The 26,766-nt window shown below is 38.0% G+C and overlaps 1 protein-coding gene across 1 annotated transcript; it reads left to right on the plus strand.

Moving 5' to 3' along the window:
• The first annotated feature begins 273 nt into the window (after window positions 1-273).
• Window positions 274-26,766, plus strand: LOC101856974 (probable arginine--tRNA ligase, mitochondrial). Its single transcript, XM_005104151.3, has 20 exons — window positions 274-387; window positions 4,947-5,059; window positions 6,108-6,180; window positions 7,183-7,257; window positions 7,995-8,083; window positions 9,350-9,489; window positions 9,938-10,014; window positions 10,990-11,098; window positions 12,262-12,335; window positions 13,574-13,677; window positions 15,655-15,750; window positions 16,441-16,501; window positions 17,298-17,374; window positions 17,820-17,953; window positions 19,791-19,858; window positions 20,363-20,472; window positions 21,593-21,694; window positions 22,404-22,478; window positions 24,326-24,389; window positions 25,874-26,766. The coding sequence occupies exons 1-20, from the start codon at window positions 352-354 to the stop codon at window positions 25,958-25,960; spliced, it is 1,764 nt and encodes a 587-aa protein (XP_005104208.1). The 5' UTR covers window positions 274-351; the 3' UTR covers window positions 25,961-26,766.

Below are 26,766 nucleotides of genomic sequence, written 5' to 3' on the forward strand. Positions count from 1 at the left end.
AGAGAAGAAAAGAAAAGAAACTTTCACAGACCAAATAGAACACCCCAAAAAACGAAACAACCCCCCCCCCCCCCCCCAACAAAACTAACAACCCAACACCACCCCCCCTCCATGAAAAGAAAATGTTTCCTGTGCTGCTACAATGATGTGAAAATTAGCTGCCTTTGATTTTAAACAATTCTAAACAACCGGTGACCAAAGAAACTATAATCAATGATCTTTAAGTTACTGCAAGGGCTAGACTATAATATCACCTCAAAGAGTTACGTTGGGACGAAAATCTGCACACTGCACAAAATGGCAGCTCACTGAGCTTGAAAACGAAAGTCCTTGCATCTGTCTAACCTTGCTATGGCAGTTCACTATAAGAACATCATAGCAAATGAGGTACGTTTGCACTTTATTTGTGCACCCTGAAAATGTATTACGTGGTATTTTAAGTTCTAAGTGCCGAGAAGGCTAGGTGTAGATCTAGATCTAGATCTTATCCAGATCTTTCCTATCAGAAGATCAGGGGTGTGTAGTGTAGTACGACGGTAGTGTCGGTAGTGAAGTAGTCGATCTAGATCTAGATCTATATAGATCTAGATCTAGATCTAGTAGGCAAAGACAAGGAAAAAGTGAAAGGCTGCAGGAAGAGTCAGCAGCCCAGAGGAGGGGGCAAAGGAGGTGGGGGGTGGGGCAGAAAAGGGAGACGAAAGCAGACGACAGAACACAAGTTGGCCGTCGTTATTCGGACTCGAGTCCGAATAACATTTTTTCATTCGGACTCGATTATTCCGGAAAAAAGGAAGTGTCTTCGTTCTATAGATCTAACGTTCAGTGCTTCCAATTTTCCGCCATTTTTTAGTTTCCCCCACACCTTATCTGCCGATCCAATGCCCGCCTCCTCATTGATACGCCTCCCCCCCCCCCCCCCCCCCGTTTCCCACTTTCTTTGTTGTTGAAAAAGGTAAAATTGAGATTAGCAGACCACCTGGCATATTATGAGCTGTGTAAAAAAAAAAAAAGACCGATTCGTTCAAATACACAAGCCTGTGTCATATCGATTGTTTACCAAGAAAAAGTTGTGTTGTGTGTATAGCTGAACCGGCGCCTTATTTCCCCTTGCCCCCCGGCAAAATCTCTACGGGGAGTTTTCGTTCGCCCCGGTTATTATTGTAATAATGATCAGTTGCCGGGGGGAAAAAGACCGAGGCTTATGCGACGTTCAAAGCCCGGACCAAAAGGGCCCCCCCCCCCCCCACCACCCTCCCCGACACGCACACAGCCACACGTGTGCAGGCCACCCATCCGACCCCGACGCATGCTAACAAGCCATCTTTAATTGCTTCTGATGACCTCTTGATAAATAAACATTTATTAGAAGCGCTATAACTTTTCAGGCCGGCCTCAAATTCATCGTAAGATTAAAACTCGGCTCCTGCACAAAACGCCTTTTTGCCCGAAGTGATCCCGGTCTCTACCCAGCCTGAGGCGAGTCACGAGTGAGGCAGGACAGGAAGCCGGATTCACGAGTCACAGGAAGTCGGAAGTGATGTCATGCTGGACAAGAATCAGAGTCCGAATAACATTTTTTCATATTCGGACTCGAGTCCGAATAATCACTTCATAGAAGAATACCGGACCAGCGGACTGACTTTGCCTGTGTCTCAACCAATCTTAGGCCTTAGGAATTCATGTGATTTTCCCCAGTTTTTAATATCTCTCAATTGTGAATTCGGACCGGTAAATCTATTCATTACAATTTTTTAGACCCCCCACCACCTCCTCCACCCCAACCACCCGCCCCACCCATCCCACCCACCCCACCCACCCCACATTCTCGCGAAATGTAATGTATTGTCCGGTATTCTTCAATCTTCCCCAGAACATTGCTAGATATCTAGAGATCAGGAAAGGAGGTGAAAGGAGACAAATATAGAGAAGAAAATTTTTCGGTCGCTATCCGGATTCGAACCCGGGACCTTTGAATGAAAGGCCAACACCTTAACCTCTAGGTCACGAGAGCCCCCTAAGGATGTCTGGCTGCTCGGTAGATGAGAGATTTATTTTTCGAACAACAAAGGGCAGATGAGGTTGCTATAAATCCAAACGAAGTAGCTTTTCGGACTTGAGTCTGAATAGCCTCCCATGGCTATTATAATTCGGACTCAAGCTCCAATGCACGTTACTTTGAATGACTGACTTTTCTTCCCTTTGGAAGGGTTTTAACTTTTGTCTTCTTAATTTCTAACTTGACTTCCAATTGATCAATGATTTTGTCTTTCTCGTCAAATATGAGACTACCTCCTTTGTATTGTTGTTCTGAAACTTTGATTTTCAATTTTTTTCCACTGCTTTGTTGCTCAGATTGCCATTTCCCTGTTTACCTTTGTTGTGTAGTATTTCAGATGATTTTGCAACTGTTGTTCACTTTTGATGTCACTTGATTATTATACTGTTCTTAATTTGTGTCGAAAATTTTGACCAGAATGTAAAACCCGAGGAAGGCCAAGGTCATAATAATATTTCCTGTCCGCTTCACGTCTGGTACATGCATTGGAGTTTGAGTCCGAATAGGCATGGGAGGCTATTCAGACTCGAGTCCGAATAGCCATGGGGGGCTATTCAGACTCGAGTCCAAATAGCCGCTGCCAAATCCAAAATGGCCGCCAGAAAACTCGTGCATTGTCTCCTCCAGCAGCTACGGGACTTATGAGGATTTTCCTCTGGAGGTCGATGATAGGGCCAAAACCCGTCTCATAAAAGCTTAAACTTTACTGAAACGGAAAGCAGAAAACCCCTTTCAGATACGGTAAGTAAATTCAATGACCTTGGCAGCATTATATCCACAACTGCAGACTGCCTTGACGACATACACCAAAGACTTAAAAATACATTGATTGTTTGTGCTTTTGTGAAATTTAAAACTCTATAGAAGTCAAAGATCATTTCATTGAAGACGAAATTAAAGAATATGATAATAGCAATATTTTGGCCGCTTTGACGCATGGTTCTGAGATATGGAAAACAAACAAAACAATTCAACGAAAATTAAAAAGCTTCCAAACAAAATGTTTACGAGGAATTTTACAAATAAAAAGGAATTAATTTATTACAAATAATGAAGTGTTAGAGAGAGCTGGAATTGAAGATATCAACACAATCATAAAACGGAGAAGAGGGAGATATCAAGGACTTTTTCTAAGAATGCTCTATGGCAGTCTCTCAGAGTTGAAGCGAACTGCACAGTTTGTGTGCGACATCGGACTGACTGTCTAGCTGCTGTCATCGAGAACAAGGAAGAAGAAGAAAGTTCTAAGAATGCCTCAAACGAGATTGCCCTATCCGACATGGTATTGGAAACCGACTGGAAAAAGAAAACGAGGAAGACCAACTGCTAGCTATAGAGGCACTATTTAAGGGATGAGGTAATCACCCAGGGCCTGGATTTGCCGAAATTGGAGGACGTGGTCAAGGACAGGCAAGCGTGGTGTTGACTGCTCTCCACCTTATATGTACCTGACGGTATAGGGAGATAATTTTTTTTAAAAGTTTAAATATATATATATATATATATATAGGAATATAGGATAGGCTTTATTAGGATTTAGGCCTAATGTAGTTCTCGATCTAACTAATAATAATAATTTTTAAACATTATTATCATCAATAACAGCAACTAGCAAAGAACTTGTTGTCACTAACAATAATCAGTAGTAGACTACTTGTAATAACAACTTCCACTTGACTGTTAACTTTGAGGAACAATAAAGTTTTCGGTAAATTTGTACTTTCACTGGCTCATACTGTTCAGGTGCACTGTTTACTTTTACAGTTTTACTTTTTGGGAACGAACGACCATATTTTTAAAAAACTACAGAACAGCCTTATGTTCAGTTTTAAAGGTGTAGACTTGTGTTGCCTCATCTAGGATTGGGACTTGGTCAAGTCATAGTAACAACAGGAACCGGCAGGGTAATGAATGTTTGATTCACATAAGTGTCATTAGTTGGATTTTGGTAAGAGGGTAAGGATTTTTTATTTGGTAAGTGTTTTATGGTGTAAACATTTTCAGTTGATATGATGTTTTGAATTTTGTGTGGGTGGTGGCCGAAGCCTACTCTTATCGATTTTAGACCACCATCTTTTTAATATGTGCGCAACTTGCACACAGGACCTCTGATATTTTTTGCCCCCGTCCAAGAAGGCTAGCGATATTCATAAGATCAGGGGTGTGGCTGAAAGACAGCAGTAAGAAGGAGCCAAGGAGTAGCAGTAGAAAGGCTGCAGAAAGAGTCAGGAGCCCAGAGGAGGGGGAAAAGGAGGTAAGGGGTGGAGGCAGGAAGTGGAGACGAAAGCAGACGATAGAACATCGCTAGAGAGCTGGAGAGGATATGAAAGGAGACCTATTGATTGAGAGGCAAACACCTTATTAACCTCTAGGCCACGAAAGCCCTCGGGTAAGGAATAGGTTGTAATTTACCGAAACCTTTATTTCCTAAATCCAAGATATAGTTTGAGCTATTGTTAATGTTAGCCCTTATCATAACCCTTACTGTATATTTATCCAAATCCAGCAATACTGTGAAATGGAATGTTCCAAACTAGAATTTAAGATTGCAGGCAGTAGTGTTACAATCTTGTAACAGCTAAGCTAGTGTAAGTGAGCGTTTGCCTTTTGATGTAAGCCTACTCACTTTTCAATGGCCAATAAACTCTGACCTCTTACTCTTCACAAATCACAGTACCTTTAACTTAAATTAATAATCAATGAACAATCATCCTTAGCTTTATCTTTAGTCTTAATGTTTGTTTTATGTATATTTCCAATTCTAGGAGCATTATTTAGTCAGTTTTATATTCTAGGAGAAATATTTAGTCAGTTTTTTACCTCTTCACTGGCACGCATCCGTCTCTGTTGTGTGGCTAAGTCAGTTTTCCGCTTTTGTCTTTTTTTACAGCTCATAAGAAAAGCTCTTGGTGAAGTAGTTGCATCTAAAAAACTAAAGTCTGGCTTACATTCTGAAGTGTTCAAGCTCATCAAGACGTTACCTGTGAAAAGACAATCAGAAGGGTAAGTGTTACTCTTAGTATAGTGTCTGAACTTGATGACAACTATGCTACCGGACTCGTAATCGTGAGGTTGTGGGGTAGGGAGTTCGAGCTGCGGGCCCGACGTTGTGCCCTTGGGAAAGGCACTTTACACAAATTTTCCTCACTTCATCCAGGTGGAAATGGGTACCCGGCCACAGACAGCGAAAGATCTTGTCAGGATGTTAGTGTTTTAGCGTCTATAAATGGCTGCTTGCACTTTATGCTTTCCAGGAAGTTGAGGTTGTTTCAGAACGCTCTCAGGTCTGCTGGGATAACAGTATAGATTGTGAAACGCACAGAGCTTGCTGTTGAGTGGGGATTTGCGCTATACAAATGCTATCTATTTTTTATTAATTTTCACAGCTCATCAGCTACAATAGAAGAGCCAGGAGCGAAATGTTGGACTTTACTCCAGCATTTGATACTGTCCATCGGAAAGGGCTGTGGAGGATCATGGCCAAGTTTTGGAACCATGTAAAGTTTATTGTGATGGTCCAGCAGTTCCATGATGGCCTGAACACAACAGTGCAGGATGACAACTAGTACTCCCAGCCCTTTCTTTAACTAATGGGGTTAAACAGGGCTGCCTTCTGGCCCCCACCCTGTTCAGAATGATGTTCTCTGCCATGCTGATGAATGCCTTTTTTCGATACTGTACCAATGGGGAAACTTTGCTACCTTATTCATTGTCTTAGTACATTTTTGTTTAGTTTCTGTTATCTGGAAATCCAGATTTCTGAAATTATTTAAAAATACTTCTCAAGTGTGTGTAATTGTTTTTTGTCTGATATATATTCCGGCTTGTACATTTATTCATATGTTAATCTCTATTTGGGCATGTATTGAGAATAGTCTTGATGCAAGATATAATAGACAATATTATGATCCATAAATTTTTAGTTCCTGTCCGTGTGTTTCCACGAGGTAGAAGAGGTCAGAAAATTTATTCATCAAAGACAGTTGGCACCTCTGGCGTTTTATTTTGCCCAGTGATATTTCAGTTTTCTTATTCATCTAATTTCTATCAGGTCCCCACAGTTTGGCATTAAGACTACAGACCTATCGCACCATTTTCAAGAGAATGTAAAGATACCAGAGACTGTGAGTCCCCACTTCTGCCTTATATTTGTAATGTTTTTTTTGCAAATGATTAGCCTGTTTCGTCTAATCAGACTGGATATGTTTGTGCTGTTTGATTTATAATTTTCTTAATTGATTATTTAACGTCTTTAAGATCAGTGAAGATGGAAGTGAAGGAATTTAATTCAATGGCCAAATGTGCAACATAAGAACAAGTACTGATTTCAGCATTCTTTTCTTCCTTAAGGAATCAAACTTTAATATTTAAATAAAACTTTACGATACCATTTGGTAAGTAAGTAAATAAGTAAGTAAGTAAGTTTAATCAGTGTTTAAAGCCATTGGCCCACATCACATCACATAAAACACTCATTTGATAAGTAAAGTTTCCATAATGAATAAGTACAGGTTGTGCACATATCTCTTATCATGGGTCAAACATTGCATATTTCTGTCACTGGGCCGAGTCAGGCTGGGAGGGATTAACAATTTCCTTTGATGGACAAAGTGTGAACAATAGAAAATAAAGTGAAATTCATCTTCAATTTCATGAGAGTTACACCTCTCACATAAGGGCAAATTAATTAATTTCCACTGATAGAGATTGTTATTTAATGGAAGGCTATGGGTTTTTAACTAGCTATGACTCTTCTGCTCCAATACCATAGGAGGTTTGTGATATATTCAGCTGTTTCTCGAAACGAAATTACGAGACCGTTTATTTGGTAATGCATTGTAATTGCATTTTTTTCCCTCACACTAGCAAATAATCCATTTGTTTGATTTCCAATCTGATCTAAGGATCCTCAATTTCAGGAAACAGCTCTATGATGTGCACATCATTTTTGGGAGGCAGTTTTAATATTTTCATGTTTATGTTGTATGAACTACAAGTAGTCTAAATTCTGTGAACATTTCGGTACATTATTTAAGGGTCAAAATTGCCAAAATGGTTTTGTATTGGTGTGTAATTAGTGTGGACTGCTTCCTTAAGGTTCCGTTCTTATTTTGTCTCGTTTTCAGGTAGGTGAAGGCATTGTTTCTAATGAAGTGGAGGATTCTGTTTATTTTAGGATTGACCCAGTCTCTTTTGCCCAGGTAAAAACTTGGATGTTGTGTTTCATAACTGGAAGTATACCAAGTTTTGATTTAAGTTTTTCAAAACTGTTGAGCTGTTCTTTCTTTTCATCAAAACTAGCCTGATTATAATGTCTGTGTACATTAGTCCAACTGAGGGTGTATGCGAGTTTTTGATGAAGAGGTGGGAGTTTCCTCCTTCTGATGCATCATGCAAGGCATTCAAAGATGTGGGACATTGTTTCAGTGTGCAGTAAGGTTTACTCTTAGGGTTACAAAGTTTTGGTACAAGTTTGTCTTTTCCAAAGGGAAAAAACTATTTTTAAAAAAGTATTGGTCTCTTCAGTTTCATTTTCCCCACTAGTATTTCTCTTGCAAAACCAGGCAGAGGACTCTGAGAAAGAAGGTTGAGTGAGGACATCTCTTAGCAATTGTAAGCAAGAAAGCAAGAAGTCAGGAAGGCTACACTCTGAATGCGACATGCTGTATAAAGTTTCTTTTGTTCTGAATGCAAAAGGTTATTGCTGCATTGCAACATTTTTGTTATTTCTAATTTCATCTTTTTTATTTTTATTTCAGTTTTTAAAAACAAACTGTTCAAATGTCATACTCCAGTTAATTAAAAACGTTTCTTTGAATATTGTAATTAGAAATCTTATTATTGCATATTTTGTACTCATAAAACCACAGAGTGTTTTTCGTTGCCCATTCTGTACTTTCTGATAATGTTCTGGGGTATAATGTTTGTCACTTTCCAGACTGTCTTGAAAAGTGTGAGGGCTGATGGTTCTAACTACGGTCATCGGGACACTCATCAGCCACCCCAGTGTGTGTGCGTAGAGTTCAGGTAATATTTGTTATCTGATTTCATGATATACCCTGCCATTCCCCTTTATCTCTCTATTTTGGTGAAGTTTTCGGAGTACAATCCAGACAAGGCCAGTACCTGTATGCTCCAGTTGTTGCAGTTGTCAGAGGTGCTGAGTTTTCAGTTAAAAATCTAGAATTGTGGATTTCTGAAATTGTCCTATTATTGTACTTTATATAAAAATAGTCTTTTTACAAGATGCATTAGGTAATATGATCCGTAAATTTTGAGTTCCCACGTGCACATTTACAGGACCCAAAAAGTTCAGGATTTTTTTTGGAAACCCGGTGGCACATCTGAATTGTATACGAGAATCAACTTCTGTTCTTCTGTTTTTTCTATGCATTAAGTGTGCACGTGTATGTGATGGATGCAGTTCATGTCTGAAGTGAATTGTAATTCTCATGCAAATAGGGAATAGGGACAGTCTCTGACTGAAGTTAATCTAACTTCACATACAGCAGGTGCCAAAAGCTACAGTTTATTGCTGAAGTTGATTTTTTTACTTCTATGTGGAATCAGAGAATCTTATTCAACTTGGAAATTTTGCTTAAGCATCAACCTGGAAGTCTACACGTCTATTTTTCCTTGTTGTATTTATACTTTTGTCTTCACTGGTTTTTAGAGATCCTGAGGTTTGAAAGAATAGAGATAGTTTTTTAGATATCATGCGAACACAGCTTGTGAAGCTGAAAAGCAGACTCCATAGAGCCCACTCAGCTAATGTCATTGCTGCATAGGGAAAATCGCTAGTCTAAAGGTAAGATGCCAAAGTACCTGGCTCAATTCCCTGTATGTGCAGGGATGGGTAGCGTAGAATTGTTTTTTTTTTTTTTTTCAAATCAAACTTCTTGAATAAGAATAAAAAAGTCAAAGGTTCTGTGTTCGGATTGAAGAAGTAAAAGATACCTTAATGTGTGAGAGATGAAGAAGAGCTAGCCTGTTAAGGCTGTGAGCTAAGGCTTACCCGAAACTGAAAAAATTCATTGTTGTTTTTAACAAATTAAAATACCTTCCTGAAAGGTGCAAGAAACTGCTTTCTTGGGGCAAAACAGGCCATATTCATTTAGTGACGATCAGTTGTACTGTGGGTTCATTTCCCTTTGGGAAAATAGTGCTTTTGGATTGGGGGGGGCTGAAATTCAAGACTATTTTGTAGATATTAATGAATATATGAGACTAATACTTGATTTCAAACTTTTCATTAGATTTTGATTGATATATTCCCCCCCCCCCCCCCAAAAGCTCTCCAAATATCGCCAAGCCATTCCATGTTGGTCATATGCGCTCTACCATTATCGGTAATGTAATGTCCAACTTGTATGAGGCTGCTGGTCATGACGTGAAGCGAGCCAACTTTTTAGGAGATTGGGGAACTCAGTTTGGTGAGTGTAATGGATATCTTATTTGTTCCATCTTTGTCGTCTTTGATTTCTTTATCATGTTGTTTATGTGTTTTTTATTTTGTTATTTATTTATCTTCTGATCTTTTCTTCTCTCTTGTGTTAATGCCTTTTTCAAAGAAATTTTTGTCAGAATTTGATAGGTGGAGTCCTGAGGGTAGTTTGTATTCTTACGGTGAATATTGTCTTTTTTCTCTATTTTCTGACATTTTTTGGGCAATTGTCTACCTATATGTTATCGTTTACTTCTTTAAAGTGGAGGTAACATTAACAATAAAAAAAAATATGAATGCAAATTAATGTTTTGAGAGCACAATTGTTATTTGAGTAAAATACTGTGATGGTTGACGTGTCATTGTTAACATGTCTAAAGTTATTGACTGTTCAGCCCCACTCAACTTCAAATACTTTACTGTTTCAATCTTTTTAGGTTTATTAATGCTGGGTCTTCAGAGATATTCTCAGAGAAAGCGAGTGAAGGCAGATCCACTCCAGGAGTTCTTTGAGGTAGGCAGAAAATGTTATTCTTTTATCTGCTGTTTAACTCTAAAGTGTCCTTAATTGTAGGCAAAAGAGGAATGCTCTTTTCAAGGTTAAGTGAAAATACAACGACACATCAACTGGTTATTACCTTGAGCCTGTTTTTTTAAATTGAAATTTTAATAACTTTACATTTCTGGAACACTTTGATTTTCTTCATATTTATTGACTTGATGTCCTCATGGTTGAATTTTGTTTGTCGAAGTTTTGTTGAAATTGGTGCAGAGATGACCGAGTTATTACCATTTAAGTGGATCCTTTTTGTTTAGACACCCTGTACATTGTGCCTATAATTAGGGGCTCACCTACTTCACTTAAGGGGAGCTGCTCATACACAATAACCTTGATGTAAGAGTAACATCTGTTTTGGGACTTTGTCTTTCATCGAGATGTCTTATGTAAAGAATTGTGGACCTAGGGTAAGTGTAATGTAAAATAGACCCCTAAAACCTTACTTTATGGGTTCTTTCTTTCAAATGATCCATTCATGCCTAGATTGGTGTTAGACCTATACAAAAACAAAGACATGTGGGATGTATGTTTGTCACTCATACTGCTAAGAATATTTGATTTGTTTGTATTTACTGTGGCAGCAAATTGTTTAAATTTCAAGAATTGTTTTTCAGCAATAGAGAGAAAAGGCATTATGTATTGTTTTTGATAATAAAGCCCTGTTACAATGGCTGTAGTGAAATATATTGAGGTATTTGTCAATTAATTGTTTTCTAAAAATTAGTTGTTGTACATACATATTTTGAAGGAGTTGTAGAACGGGGGGCTTGATAAAAAGGAGGTGGGCTGAATGGGATTCATTTCAGTTGAGCTCTTTACATTCCTGTACGAAAGACAGGTTATTCCATGGGTGGTTACATATTTCAAATGAAAAAAATGATGTTATATTGTACAACTTAATTGCCATTATGAAATATGATTCTGTTTCAGGTATACGTAAAAATCAACAAAGATGTTAAAGAAGAAAGTGGAGAAAGACCTGAGTCCAGCTCACAGACGTATCAAGAAGGAATGAGTCTGTTTTCCAAGTTAGAAAAAGGTACGATGTCCTGAGGCCAATTCAGGTGCTTGGAAAAATGGAGACATTATTTATATCAAATGTTTTTCCCTCCTTGGAGAACCAAGTCAGACTCCTTACTCCCAAAAGGAACACTGGAGCTGCGAAAAGAGATTTTTCAGAGTATAACAAAACAAGAAAAGATCATACAAATAGAAAAAATTGCAGCTCTTCTGAGTATATCGAACCAAGCAAAGATATTTAAAAAAGGAAGAAAAAATGAATAAACATATGGGCTTTTGAGACAACTAGAATAAAGCTTTTCTTATCCACCGAAAGGTTAGGGCCTAGTAGTAATGACTGTGTTAAACAATTACCTGTAAATAAGTGAAATCTCTGATTTCCGCCTGACGACTCTACACATCACTTCCAAACATATTTGCAAAATTGGACTGAAACAAAGTTCCAACTCGTTATTAAAAAACACTGATTTAAACAATTTTATACCATTCTTGGAGTTGTTTCAGCATCGCACTTCCTGTAAAATAAATCTTGATATAAGCTGATAGCCTATCTCACGTGTGAAATATAAACATTTGCATAAATTACTGCGCGCACTATATTCGCCTTCTAGTCTTCTGTGAGCAAAGTATAGACTTGAATCATAATACTCCTAAACCGTGCAATGTTATGGCAGCTGCTCTTTGCCCTCTGTAAAAGCTTCATTGCAAAGCGTGCTCACCATAGGCGCCCAAATGAAGTGCTAAACATCAGTCCCCCACTGTCCCTATAGTAAAATGTAGACACAACTCACTACACTGCCCTTAATGTTGTTCCAAATTGAGTCAAATGGAGCGCAACATAGTGAACCGGGATTATGTCAGAGTGTGGCGATGTATTTTAGCACAACGCTAGCAAGTCTGTGCTAGCAACATAGATTTACACTATTAGGTTTAAAACGGAGATAACTCTATGGCTAGCAAACCACTCCCAGCCTTTGGTTAGTTTTGATTGCAAAATTTTAAAAAAATGATGTCTTTATTATGATTCCTGAATACAGATATGGACCGGATAAAAATACTTAAATGAGAACTTCAATTCAGCCTCTTTATCTGTCTTTGAATTATTTTTTGGTAAATAAATCCTTCCTCGTTCAATATATTATATTGTATTTCATGTATGTTTTTTCGTGTGTTGAATAAAAGGAGACCCAGATTTAAGATCGGTGTGGCAAGAGGTCAGAGAACTGAGTATTGCAGAGTTGGATAAAATGTATCAGGTAATATTTCCCATTTTTCCTTTTTCTTTTTTACTCGTGCGTTATTTTTATCTTTCGTTTGCTTTTTCACTTAAATGTTCTTGATGGTGAGACTGTTTGATAGTATTTATTTCTTTGACCTTTAAGTGTTTTTTTTTTAGTGATATGTCCCCTCTGGTTGTAGGTATACATCACTTAACATCTTCCTTGGCAGTATGAGGCCTGTTCATTCCAGTTTACTATCTGAGTAATGTGTTGTGTGTATATTGCGATCTTCACCTGTTTCATCTCTGCTGTGGGTGGTTGGTGGCTGCTCTGGTGTGGTTTTGCTCCTTCTTTCCCATCAAGCATTTATTGTCTTTATCCTTCCTTCTTGTTAGTGTTTGTTACTCTCTTGTAAGACCTCTAACCTGCAGCACTTATGTGACCTTACTGTGTTGCAAGTGTTGTCAAATTCTTACTAAAACTAAAAACTAATCTCTGCTGACTGCCATGAGCCCATTAGCAGCTGGATAAACTGGGGAAACAGAACAAAGTGCATTTCTTAAGGACATTTGGGAACTCGACTCATAAATTTTATTGGGAGAACAATTCAACATTGAGGTGTTTGTATTGAATGGCTTTATTGTTAATACATTTATGGGAATGGACGGCAATCTTAAAATTCTAGATGTTGTTGGGAACCAATGGAGTTTTCTTAGTATAGGGGTGATATGGTTGTCTCTCTCTTTATTCTTACAGCTTGATTTTGAAAGATCTGTAGTTTCAAATGGTGATGTTCAGGAGAGAGTTGCAGTTATCCATATGAGAGACCACTGAAGATTTGTTGCTATAATGTTGAATTTGAATGAAAGGGTGATAGCTTGTAGTGTGCAAAGAGCCATGTATGTAGTGATGCAATGTTTGGTTTATGCCCTCTTTATTCTGAGTTGAAATTTTCCTCCAACTCCCTGAGACAGCTTGGCTAGTACTTTCCTTGTACTCTTTTGTGTTTGCCTGTTGTCTCACTGTCAGGTCACTGTGTCATGTTTGGGAAAAGCAAAATTTTATGCAAGTTTAGATTTCAGTTCTTCATAGTACACATGAATTATATATTTCTCAAAGCTAGTGCTTTTTGGGGGTTGGCAGTTTTCTACAGTGATTGTGATGAAATCGACTACGATCATGCTGACTCATCAGATAGGCCTTCTTCTATTTTGGTGATAAATTTTAGGTGAACTGAGACATATATGTTTATTGACACGCCTCTTTATTTTCAGCGCCTGGGAGTACATTTTTCTCACATAATGCCTGAATCCTGTTTCCAAGATAAAACCTCAGAAGTTTTGCAGTGCCTGAGGGATGCAAGTTTACTGCAATTTGAGTAAGACTTCAGATTAAAGAAAAATTATACAGTCGAACCTGTGTAAGACAGAATTGCAAGGGAGCCAGAAAAAAATTACGTCTTAGACATTTTCCATCTTAGGCAGGTCAATTTAAGGGGGGGGGGGGGGGGGGGGAGATGGAGGGGGGTTTCAAAGGCCCAGATGGTGGGATCAAGGGATGCTTTTGCAGGTGGCAAGCTGTGGTCAAAACCTCACACCTCTCAATTGTTACTCTCACTGATAATGACATGCGTCAGTCTTACTTATCCAATTACCACCAGTGCTTGCATTTCATAGGACCACTGTCAAACCGATTAAAAACAGAAATGTTTGAACATCTCCTTTGCTTCCACCCTTAGCCCCACCCATCGGTGTAACAAAGTCAGTCAACCAATACCATCCCTCACTGCCATGTAACAACGATTCGAGGAACTCTTTCCTTGGCTGGCCGTAGGATCAGGGCGGCTGGCGCTGGTCAAACTAATTTCACACCTCTGGCTTCTGGCTACCCAGGAAAGTCTGCGTGGTGGCTTGCTACTCGAGCACTTTCACTGGCGCTCGTGACATTTTACACCCACACCACCCTGACCATCTTCATCGCTCAGGGCTCTCATAGATAGGGTAACATCTACTCCCAAATCGCACCCCTACTCCCCTTCCTCGCCCGGCGGCATAGTGTTAAGTTTAGAGCCGGTGGAATCAAATTTGCAAGTTTTGTTTCAAATCAGGGCTGAGCCGGCAAAGCATTTTCCATCTTAGACAGGTGAAACCCTCGGAAGGGAGCGGATTTTTCTTTTCGTTTTCGCGTTGGACAGGTTTCCATTTTATACTGGTAATTAAAGAGGAATATATCAAGGGGGGAGCGGTGAGCTTCCGTTCAGGCTGGTTCGACTGTATTCATATATTATATTTACCCTATTTGAATTTATCATTTTTTAGTGTTTTTTTGTTATTGTTTGTTTACAGTTATAGCGTTTTTATTTTATTTTATATTTTAAAATTAAGATTTTCTTTTGTTTCATGTGATGCTGATTTCTTTTCTTTGCATTTCATGTTTTAGACAGAAGCAGGTTATGAGCAGGTGGGTAGAAGACACCACTAGTAGGTCCTACTTCTTTTCTTTCCCTCTGTTGTTTCTGTCTGTCTATCTTGCTTCTTCTCTGCATGATATGACCATTATTGTGTCTATATGCTTCTCTTTTCTCAAACTCAGAACTCAGATTATGATGGGTGAGCTTATTGGTGCTCTGTAAGACTTAAATTCGTTTACATTGTTTCCATTCCTGGGAAAATATTGGGCCATGATTGTGCTGACTCACCATAAACCACAGTTTTTTAACTTATTCTGGAACCGTTTTAATTTTCTAGCATTGCTCTCATAGTTTTATATAGATGATCATGATCCGTTTTGTTGTTTCAGTTTATCATTTTAAAACTTGTATCATAAAAGCTTCTTTTACACAAGCATTGAGTGTCTGATTCTGAGTATTTGTATCATGACATGATGGAATCAGGCACTAATTAATTTTTGGGCAAATAGAGTTATTGATATCATCTTACAGCTTGTTCATTTGTTTTGAGTTTGGAAGAACCCCCCCCCCGTCTAATATTAATAAATATATAGAGATATTTTTGATTGAAGGAGTTGGGGGTCGCCTGTTTTGACAGGTAAAATTAGCAAGAAAATGGCAGCCAAAGTTTGGTGACTACCATAGCCTGACTTTTCTTTGAAGACTGGAAATTTATATTTTTCGTGTCTTTAGTGGACATTTTTCGGAACTATCCACACAGAAATGTGTTTTTAAATGGACATAAAAGGTGTTGCGCCAATAAAAGAAAATTAGAAAAAAATTGCCCAGCTGCCAGAAATTTGCTGATTTCTTTGATTTCATTATTTTGACGAGCGCCTGATTTTACCATGATGCCTCTCATTTTTCTTTATTGTTTTGATTTTTGTTATTTCTTTGACTTTTCAGCTCAAATGGAGTTGGTTATGTGAATGTGAACATACAAGAAAACATGGGCAAGGCTAATGTTGTGAAGAGTGATGGTTCTTCACTCTATCTTACCAGGTAACGGCACAGTTTGAACTTTTGTTAGAAATGTAGTTACATTAGGTTTTTTATACTGTCAATACATGCTATAATCTACAGTCTTCTTTATAAAATGTTTACTATTTTGAGTTGAATTTTCATTTTTCTTTTTTTAGGTATATTGGTGTTTTATTATCCTACCTCCAAGACATTTGGTAATTGTTTTTAGAAAAAATTTACCTGTAAATGAAATCGTATTGATGCAGTAAATTGGGGAAGGAAATATTACTCTTACACTGGCTGAAGTGATTTCATTGTGTGAGAAAAGAACAAAAAAGTACAGATGTCTTGTATCTTGTATGCTCATGGAAGAAAGAATTTGACTGGTCGAAATATGTTAATAACATTTCAATTAAAGAAATTGTTGTGTCTGAGGTTCAAAGTAGTGTGGCCTTGAACATAACTCTCAGCAAAAATGTTTTTTTTTTAAACTTCAGTTCCATTTTTCTTTCAGAAAAACGTACAATCATAGAGAGCTGCGATATTCGTTTAGAGCGAGGATTCTGTTATAAGCTTTGTGATTCTATATTTCTTATGGAATATTTTCTGGTGATTGCGCTGGAGGTGCTAATTGAACGATTGGTTGTGCAAAGATGTGTTCAAATGTTTTGTCATGATTCCAACAATTTGAGATTGTTGTATTGATAATTATGTCCTGTTCATCTTCAGAGATATTGCAGCGGCCCTAGAGAGGGAGACTATGTTTGCCTGTGATAGAATGCATTATGTGGTAAGAGTTTTGTTCTTTTATGCCCTGCCATGTATGTCAGCCCTTTTCAAAAGGTCAGCTTAAATTTATGATAATACAGCTCTTTAAATATTCAAATGTTTAATTTTTATGCCTTCTAGTTTAAATGTAATCTGTACTGGGTGTTTTCGTATGAAAAGCATAACCAGATACAGTATTTGCAGAGAAGATATAGTGTACCAGTTAGGAAGATTCCTCTTCCTAAAACTAAAAGTCATAGTTGAAATTGTAAATATCTCCTCCTTGACTCTATGTATATGAATGTAAAGAATTTCTATAACAGTTCTCGAAATATTCAGTACTTTGTACTACACCATTGCTCATTGTCCTGAGGTGTCTGGAAAATGTCAGTTCTTTCTTGATGACAATGTTCTTATCTTTCCATAAAACATACATGTCTGGACTTACGTGTCTATTTTTAGGATGTGTGGATCTATGAGAGGACTTGTTTATATAGATGTGGAGTACACTTTTAGAATTAGGTGAAGGAAACTTTCTTCTAGGTATTATCTATGTTTATACTGTTTTAAAATACAGTGCCAAAGAAAAGATTAGGAATAACTTAACGTGGTATAGGTTGTAATGAAAAGCCAGTAATGTTTGTGAATAGTCATGACTTGAAAGAGTTATGTTTAAGGTCACAAAAAGTCACACTGCAGTAACGTAGACAGGAAATATAATTTTTGGCTTATTGCATCATACGAATATTCAAGGAATACAGTATTCTTACCACACTCTTTATTCTGCATCTTATGGAGATATCTCTTATTATTGACAGGTTGAAATGGGACAGAGAAGTCACTTTGTCAAACTAGTCAGTGTTCTCAATCAACTGGGAGTACCATGGGCGCAAAGGCAAGACACACTGAACTTGAAATCTTTATGTTTGCAAGGTGCAATCTTTCCAGCTGTCATTATTGTCTGTTTCATTGTGACGTTAACACAGTTGATGAAACTCTGGAATATAGAAAAAGAAAATGCTTCTGTATTGTCTTTACCCGAAAAATTTGTAATGTTTTTATAACAAAGGTACCACACGGCATAATAGATAATGTAATTACAGAAAATACATCGCAATTGCTAGTTGTTATGATTCATGTCTTGTATTGTTGTATTGTAAAGTGCTCAGAGTATATGTAAGCCTACTTTGATCGGTGTAGAGTGCTAGACCTATATAAATGCCATATATTATTATCATAAGCCGGTATTTACTCATATCATGCTCAAGGGCTGCCCTTAGTAAACTTTTCAGACAGCCTTCGTACTACTCATAATTCATCTCCCTTACCCATTTTTCCAGGCCAATAGATGAAATCCACATACGATTTGGACGAGTTAAGGGTATGAGCACTCGGTCTGGCAACGTGGTCTTTCTCAGGGATATACTGGACGAGGCACGGGAGAGAGTAGCTCACTCCATGAGAGACAGACCTAGTGAGTGATCTTCAGGGAGAGTTTTCACTCGTTATGTAGTGTTCACTCTTCTCTCTCTCTTTCTCTGCTTTGTAAGATCACACAGCAGCAGATATGTACCTCTAAAAAGAAAGAAAGAAAGATATAAAAGAAGTTTTTTTTCCATCTATCATAAGGCTGTTGTTAGAATAAGCATCAGTGTGTATTGCTCTTTCAAGTATGTATATCTATAAAACTCTAAAGGACTTGTAATTTAATTCCTGCATGTGGCTGAATAATGCATCTGATGTGATATGTACATTTTGTCACCTTTACTTTTCTTTTCATATTGAATTTTAATGAGAGAAATATATAATTAATTGTTATGTATACCTGTATGTGTTTTTACGGTGCTGTACAGCGAAGAAAAATTTCCCTCTGGGATAATATTGTCTCATCTTATCTTATCTTATCTGATCTTTTTGTCTCTGTCTGACTCTCACAGTTTTCCTGTCTCTGTCTTTATGTCTCCCCCCCCCCCCCCCAGGGCAGTGCTACTGACTGAAGTGTCTGTAGGCCATTCCCAAAGGGGGGATATTAACATGTTCTTATACACAGTAGAATTGTAAATGGGCTAATTTATCAATGTCATGCTCATACTGTGCCGGAACAACATAGGCGGAACTGCTGCTTTTACTTTCCTCATCCTTACTATCGTCATTTTCCTCTACTTCTTTTGTATGTTTGTCACTCTCTTGTGAACTGCTATTTCCGGGTTGAGGCTAGAGAGGTGAGCAGAGTAAGCTTGATTCCCCGTTTGGACTTCTCTGTTGACATTCTCACCCTGGCGCTCATATGACCTTATGCAGTTGCGGGCCCTGAAAATCTTACTAAAACTAAAACTGTCTTTATGTCTCCCTACTTGTCTGTCTCTCTGATTTGCTCTTCCTCTCATACTGTCTGTCTGTCTGTCTGTCTTTCCCCCCCCCCCCCCCCTCTCCCCCGTCTCCCGTCTTTCACCTACATCTTGTTCCTACCCCCCCCTCCCCCCCCCCCCATTTTTTGGTCCTTTTTTCCTCCCTGTGTGCTTTTGACTGTGTGAGCATTCTTTTCTCAAACTAATTCAACTTGTATTAAGTTGTTTGTGGGGGAGCTGTCATCATAATATATCACACCTTTTGCTTTAACAAGCTCTTACAGAAACGGATAGTGTTAAAATGATTAAACAATGTGGATTTAATAGTCATTTATAATACTACTTTCTCAACAAAATGTCTACCTGAGACATCATGAGACTTAAAGTAAGGTCATTACTAAAATCATTTACCATTGAATCTTTGGCTTCCTTTTATTAATGATTAAATAATGAGAGAATTACAGTGGAGTCCTCTTAATAAACCAAAATATGCAGTACCGCTGGAATGTCTTTGGTTAAGTCGGGTTTTCAGTTGGAAGAGGTTTCTCAAATAGTAGGAAAAAATCTCCAGGGATTTTCTTTTCTTTTGGTTTAGCACTGTTTTCGGATTAAAAGTGTTTGGTTTGAGCAGACTCCACTGTATTTCAAAGATAGTCAGATAGGGGCATAAATGGTCACCTTTACTTTAATGACAAGCAGGCTAACCCAGATTTCGGGGATTTCCATAAGTCTTGACCTACATCAAAAGTGGGCATTGCCCTATCTACAGGAGAAGCTTGGTTTCGTTGGTGTGTATATTTGTTTGGTTATAGAGAAAACTTTTCTTGTCTTTTAAAGAAACTAAACAAGGGGCAAATACTTTACCTTAGATTTTCTCAAAACAGCATTTTTCTGGATAGCCCCCTTGTGCTTAAAAGCGACCAAATAATGTTTGACAGTGAGTTGTCATTAATTTATCTGCAGCAACACGAGTTTCTGGAACATTGGACGCAGTAGCAGACACTCTGGCTGTCTCTGCCATCATCCTACAGGTCAGTGTTCGGTTCACCACTACAGAGTTCTTTATGGACATGCCCAGCTCTCTGTCTTTTAGTCTATTTTCACTCTCTCTTTGTGTCTCTTTCTGTGTGTTTCTTGTAGTTTTAGTCTCTTTACCACTTTTTCTCTCTTTCTTACTGTCTTTATCACACTGTTTCTCTAATGCGTACATGATCCAGTAAATGTTCGTGCTGACATCCTGGCCTTACCAAGGGTAATCAAGGAATGTGAAAATGTTTTCAAATTTTATATGGTCCGTCAGAATATTAGCTTGTTGTACTGGGCATAGAATCTTATAATAATATTATTAATAATAATGATAATAGTAATAATATAATAATAATAATGATGAAGAAAATGATAATGATAATAATAATTGTCTACTTTGAAACGGGGATACAATAATGTAAGTACTTTATAAAAATGCAAAAATTGTATTCTTATTACATGAATGTTTTCTATTCCCTCTCATTAAACCCCACTCCTCCTTTACTCAGGACCTGAAGTCTCACCGTGCCAATGACTACAGTTTCTCTTGGGAGCGCATGCTCAGCTTCAAGGCAGATTCAGGCATCTTTGCCCAGTATTGCCACTCCAGACTTTGTAGGTGAGTGAACTTTTAAGGCCTCTCCCAATTTCTACTCATTTATCCAGAAAATATTTGAGCAGGTTGATTATGATGTCTGTTTCGTTACTTATTCATTTTGCTATTTTTTGGTTTAATTTTACATGGCAGGCAGTTGGGGCCTTGACTTGCAACATCTGCTTCTTTGCCAGAAGTTGTTCTTTTTGTTTTTTCTCACACTACTGTTTAACATCACTCTGTCAATACTGAAACTTGTACATCCTTGCTTAAGTCATATCTGTTCTAATGTGCTGGTGCTTGTGTTACCCTTTGTTTTGATGACGTCTATTTATCTATCCATTCATCCTTCGCAATGAATGTTCTTTCATTTTGTTTATCGTGTGTTTTGTATCTGTATATGTGCATGCGTGCATGCATGCATGTGTTTTCTGATAAGTCTGAAGGGAAGTCTGAGTATATATATTCTGAAACACATTCATTCTTCTGTTGCTTAGTGGTTTGTTGTTTTTTGGGTCAGAATGCCTAAGTAAATATATATGTAACCATAATATTCAAGTCATGATTTTTTGTTGCAAAGTGAGCTCTGTCAGCATATCTTCACTTTAAGGGAAACAGTTGACTTGTGATTGACAAACTTGAAAACTGAGCAGACTGTGAGCAGTGCAGCGGTCGAAATTAGGGCAATGCTCTTTTGAAGCTGAAACCTTTGTATTTACCTATTCTCCCAACCTGATGAAAGTGAGTGAATTTTTGTTCCCCTGAGAAGTTTTAAGGAGTGAGGAGAGAATCTGGCTCTTCATCCTCATTGCCTTTCTCATCCTGCACCAGGGTATAGGCCACAGACAAACGCCTTCCACCCTTCTCTATCCTGGGCTAGCCTCTTGATGTTATTCCATGTCTTCCAACTTTTCTGTACTTTGATTTCTGTGATTCTTCTCCTGGTTCTACGTGGTCTTCCCCTTGATCTCTTTCCCTGTGGGTTCCAGTCCAAAATCTGTCTCTTGGGTATGAATAAATCTGAAGAGTTTGATTCCTGATTAATGCATGTTGTTCACCAGTATTGTTTGTACTTGAAACAGAATTTATTTGATTAAATGATCACTGATTGTTTCTGAGAGGGTGATGTTTGTCTGTCCTCCAGCATGATGAATAGCTGTGGTGTGGAGGCCGCTGACGCTGATGTAGACCTGGACAGTATAGCTGAGGATGTGGCACTTCACCGAATAGTGCTGCACTTGGCTCGGTCAGTATGTCTCACCTTTTCACCTGAAAGGCCTGTGTGTGTCTCGTCACTAATAAGGCATTCAATTTGAACCACACCAAATTATGATGAATATCACATATGGATTAGAATTAACTCAGAAACCAACAAAAAGTCTTATTTTTTGTTTCTTTCCCCTTCTTGGATCATTTGGAAATGTTCCTGTTGTTTATTTAATTATTTTTTTTATTACTGTTTGTAAATTGTATTTTTTCAGCCATTGATTTTAAAAGGGAATGTTTTTTTTACCTAACAAGTGTCAAAAACTCCTTGGTGTATGTACCACTTGTAGCCAGTTATTGGCATGTATGTGGCTGCTTGCAGACAATCACACTTACAGTTATGCTTTCTAAAGCTTTGACATACATTAAGATTTTGGTTAATACTAGGTACTGGTCAAGTTAAATACCCTATATGACTGCATTTAGATTGTACTGAATTAGAGTCAGTTGGTTCTGTATTGAAACACCTGGCCGAGATGAAAGACAAGGTAGCATCTTTTAATAAAGGCCATTGAATGCTTCTTAAAACCAGTTAACAGAAGTGTATAATGAAGTTTTTTTTTGTTTTACAAAATGGGTAAATGTTTGTCCCTTTCTTTCAACATTATGTAGGAGTAGGAGGGGTTTGAAATTATACTGCCTGATTGTGATTCATGGACTTAATAATCTTTCTTTTATTCTGTCTACAGTTTCCCTGAGGTATTTGAAACATCTTTGTCCAGCCTGGAACCTCACCATATTGTTCAGTATTTATATCGTTTGTGGTGAGTACCGTATATATTTATAATTTATGTGTAGGCTAGCTTTTATGTTCTGAATTTTTATCCACATGTGAATGTTTTCCTCATGAATTGTCTTTGAGGGGGAAAACCTTGATGTAGATTTCTTGTCTCAATTTTGTCTTGTAATAAGAGGTCCTGGCGTTTGATTCCTTTTTGACTCTCACACTTATTAATTGACTTCGTTGTTCTAAGGATCTGACTTAGAATACTTAGATCATTTTGTAGGTAAGCTGCTTTGATAATACCTGTCAGGCCAAATTTGGGCTGCATAGGTAGTTACATTATCAGCAGAAAGATGGAGGTACTGTCAAACCAGCTCTAATGGCCACCAGTCAAAGAGCAAAATTTGATAATTTTTTGCATAATTTCTTATTTTCCTTTATCATTCTTTGTTAAAATTAACAGAATCGACTAATTTCACCATTTGGGCTCAGTTTGCATAATTTCAGAATTTTTCTTGCACCATACAAATGACTGTGCCACTCCCACTTTGCCCTCTTGCGGTTTCCAAAAAAGATATATTAAAATGACACTGTCCAAGATGTTCACCTGACTAAGACAACCTCTTTTCTCCATGACAATGGGTGGCGGTCTTGGACAGTTTCGACCATACCTGCTAAAATATCTCTCTAGTGTGGGAGACTTGTGTGCAAAGCTTAGTCTAAGTTCAAGCATTCCACCTCACAGTCTGATGATTTTTTTCCATATTTTATGTATCAATCCAATCTCTTGTGCTGCAAAATATGTTTTAGAGTGCAAACTGTTACCCATTCTCCGTTTTTTTCCAGTGAAATGATGGGTCTAAATTTTATGTAATACGAATTGCTCTACTGGTACCCCAGTTGGAATGGTGACTTTTAAAACCTGACATGAACCTCTTCCACACCTGTGCCACACCCGTCGTTTAGCTGGGGTTTTCATTTTAGTGCTGCACTAAAATTCGGCCAGCGTGGAACCATTTTTTCTGACTTTCTTCAAGCAGCAAATTAAGATGGAGGTGGAAGCTTTGATAGAGGCTGTAAGACAAAGGCAGGTTCTTTATGATAAAGGAGCCAATGATTATTCAAACAGTGTTTGAAACCATAGTTTTAATAGGTTTCAAAAATTTCTTTCCCTCTTTGTGACATAGGTCCCTATCAATTCTAGCAGCAAGTTAAAAAATGCTTGGTTTCATTCGAATGTAAGATAAGCACTTCTCCTCATCATTGAAAACTTCATCTACAAGATGGAGGAACTCGCCGTAGGTTTCTCTCCTTTGGTGGTTTCTATGAACACAATATCTCTGCCTACTGAAACAGCATCTCTCTTTTTTAAAAATAATACAAAATCGTCAAGATCTCAGCTGCCATGTAACCAAGTATCCTGACATCGCTGGATTGGGAACAGGATGGGTGTAAAAATTTGCCTCTCGGCACGTTGCAGTTGCTGTGACAACCAGTTTTTCACCATGGAACGGTGATGCACGTTAACTCACTCAATCCCGTGATTGGCCCTGAAAAAAAAATTATAAGCCCCCCAAAAATACCAAATTTGTAAAACACCTCAAAGTAAAACTACTAAAGATACATACTTCAAATTTGGTATGTTTAAAGATCCATCTTAGGTTGTACTTTGTTGTAAATTTCCAAACAATTGGATTATTTTTATGGTTACTAGTGGGCCCTTACTTTACATAAATGCCGAAATGACCAGTTTCTGTAACAATGTCGGGAAAAACTCCAGGGACTGAGTGAGTTAACGGGCTCACTCTGTTTTGTACTCTTAGAGTAGCTTATTTGTAAGCACAAGCGATGTTCTAATGCCTTGGTAAACTGTTTCTTTTTCTTTAGCCATTTGATCAACGCTGCTTACTCAACGTGCCCTGTGAAAGGACAGCCCACTGATGTGGCACAGGTAACTTGGGATATACTCTATTTCAACTAGTTGGATATGTATACCGGGTTGTGGCGGAATGTGGGATACCTGCCTCTACTAAACTTTTATCTTTCTTGATATGGTCCTTCAAACTGTTGTTCGGCAGAGTTTATGTATTATTTTTTCGCATATATATATATCTTTGAACCAAGGCCTTGACCTATGGCAGGTGTGTACATTGGTACCTGTCTAACTTTCTTTTGCCTTAGGAATACCAGTTCAAGTTCAAATGCTTGATGAGTTTCACAGACATTCTCATTATTATTGTCATTGATAAATGACTGTCCTCTACTGATCTATGCAAATTGAATTGCTATATATTATTATTTTCTCCTGAATCGGATTTTGGAAGTTGAATTGGCATCAACTTAAGAAAGTCTGGCCAAAATCTTTGAATGAGGTGGAGTAGGTGTCTGGGTGTGTGAGAAGATGAGACATTGTGGTGTATTTGGTGGTATAAAATCTTTTGTTGACCCCCCCCCGCGTCATTTCACTTACATCACTTTCCAGTGTTTGGAACAGGAAAGATAATGGGATTCAAAAGGACTTTGGTATCAGAAGATTTATGTTCGGGTCGGGAAAATGAATTTTGCTCATCTTTGTCACTTTGTCTTTGATTAACTCACTGACTACGGATCCCGTCACGGGTACGGGGCGGGCGGTTGGTTCCTAGGTACGGATCCCGTACCCCTGACGGGATGGACTTTGCGGTTTTGTTCCGTATCTTGTGCTCCCGTCACATGAACGTTCAAGTAACGGTCGCATGAACAAAAATCACATAATTTCGCTGTTTTCGATACTTCTGTACGTTTTGATAGTTCTAGTGACTCCGGATAAGATGTGTCTAATAGTTAGGACCCTGGATATGTACCCGAACACGGCACGGGTCGTAGTTTTAGGGCTAGATCTAGCACTAGTACTGTTGTTGTTGTTCGCGCGACGAAATCACAACTTCGTTCCCTACATCTGTCTCATGTAATTCAGTGTATGGGTCTGAATAAACGCACAGGCCAGCTTTTATATTTTCACCAAACACTCACACATGGATACAAATCAAAACAGGACACTTTGAACTTTTATTTTTGTTGTTGTTGTGAATTCCATTCTATCTGTCATGTCGCTGGAAATTTTTCGAAAAATCAAATTCATTCCAATTTTGAAACAATCATAAGAATTAAATTATTAGACCTAGAGAACTTAAAATTTTTGCGATAGATGAAAGTAACTTTACTGTGTCAAAAAATAATTACAATAGGGTAATTCTGAGAGTTGTGGTGGTGTTTTGACATACCCCCCAAAATGCCAGTACTCAGCGCTAGTGATTTGTGAAAGGGGCAAGTAGTCAGTGAGTTAATGACTGAAATTTTTCATGGTTTAGGTTATAGTTCATATTTTACTATATTATGTTTGGCACCGTGGACAATGCAGGCAAGAATGATTAATTTAATTTATTTTTTCTCCAGGCTCGGCTCTCAGTATTTGCTGGAGCTAAACAAGTTCTCGCGAACTGCCTTCAGCTCCTGGGCCTGCCACTGGTGGATAAAATGTGACCTTCGTGAGATAGCTAGCTTCTGTATAAATTTGAAATTCCAGCTATAGCTTTGTCTTCGTTGTATATTTGTTCATGTTTCTGTTGATCCCGACTTATTCTAAAGCTCAGCTTCAACTTATAGTAAATATAAAGCTGGATCACTGCCTGTCTGGGCCAAGTTTGACACTTGTCTCAAGTTTAGAAAATTACATCCCCTGATTCACTTTATGTTAGAATGTCAACAGCTGTCTTCAGTTGATAAATTCAGTCCATGCAATGTAAGGGTTTGTCTTTGCAATAGAAGAGGGAAATCTGTTTTTTTGGAAAGATTGGATTGAAAAATCAATCAAATAGTGAAAGTATATGTACTTGCGCATTACTGCTTTAGTGTCACTAATATGAATCTGATAATTCGGGTGATGAATATATGCAAATGGGCTTAGCTCTCAATTTAGACAGTTGCTTTTAATATGTGATATCATCATATTCAACGTCTTACGTCTGGCATTTGAATATATGGCTTTAGTTCACCTCCCGAGAAGACAATATAGAAACATATCTATTCCTGCCCAAAGTGGGCATGGCACACAACTTGCTGAGCTGAGCTGCAAAGGAAACTAGGCCCAGCGAACACATACAGGCAGCTGAGGCTATTATTAGTAACCATGTGAAATTAGTGGTGGTAACATTACACTTTATAGGCTATCATTATTTTGAACCAGTGCTGAGTACGAAATAATTTTAAGATGTTGTTCTGATCCACTTCAATTTCTCGACTCAAACTTTGCTGACTGGTATGTGGGAATAAATATGATTTTACTCTGC

Source organism: Aplysia californica, unplaced genomic scaffold (assembly GCF_000002075.1).
Source record: "Aplysia californica isolate F4 #8 unplaced genomic scaffold, AplCal3.0 scaffold00406, whole genome shotgun sequence".
Classification (NCBI taxonomy): domain Eukaryota; kingdom Metazoa; phylum Mollusca; class Gastropoda; order Aplysiida; family Aplysiidae; genus Aplysia; species Aplysia californica.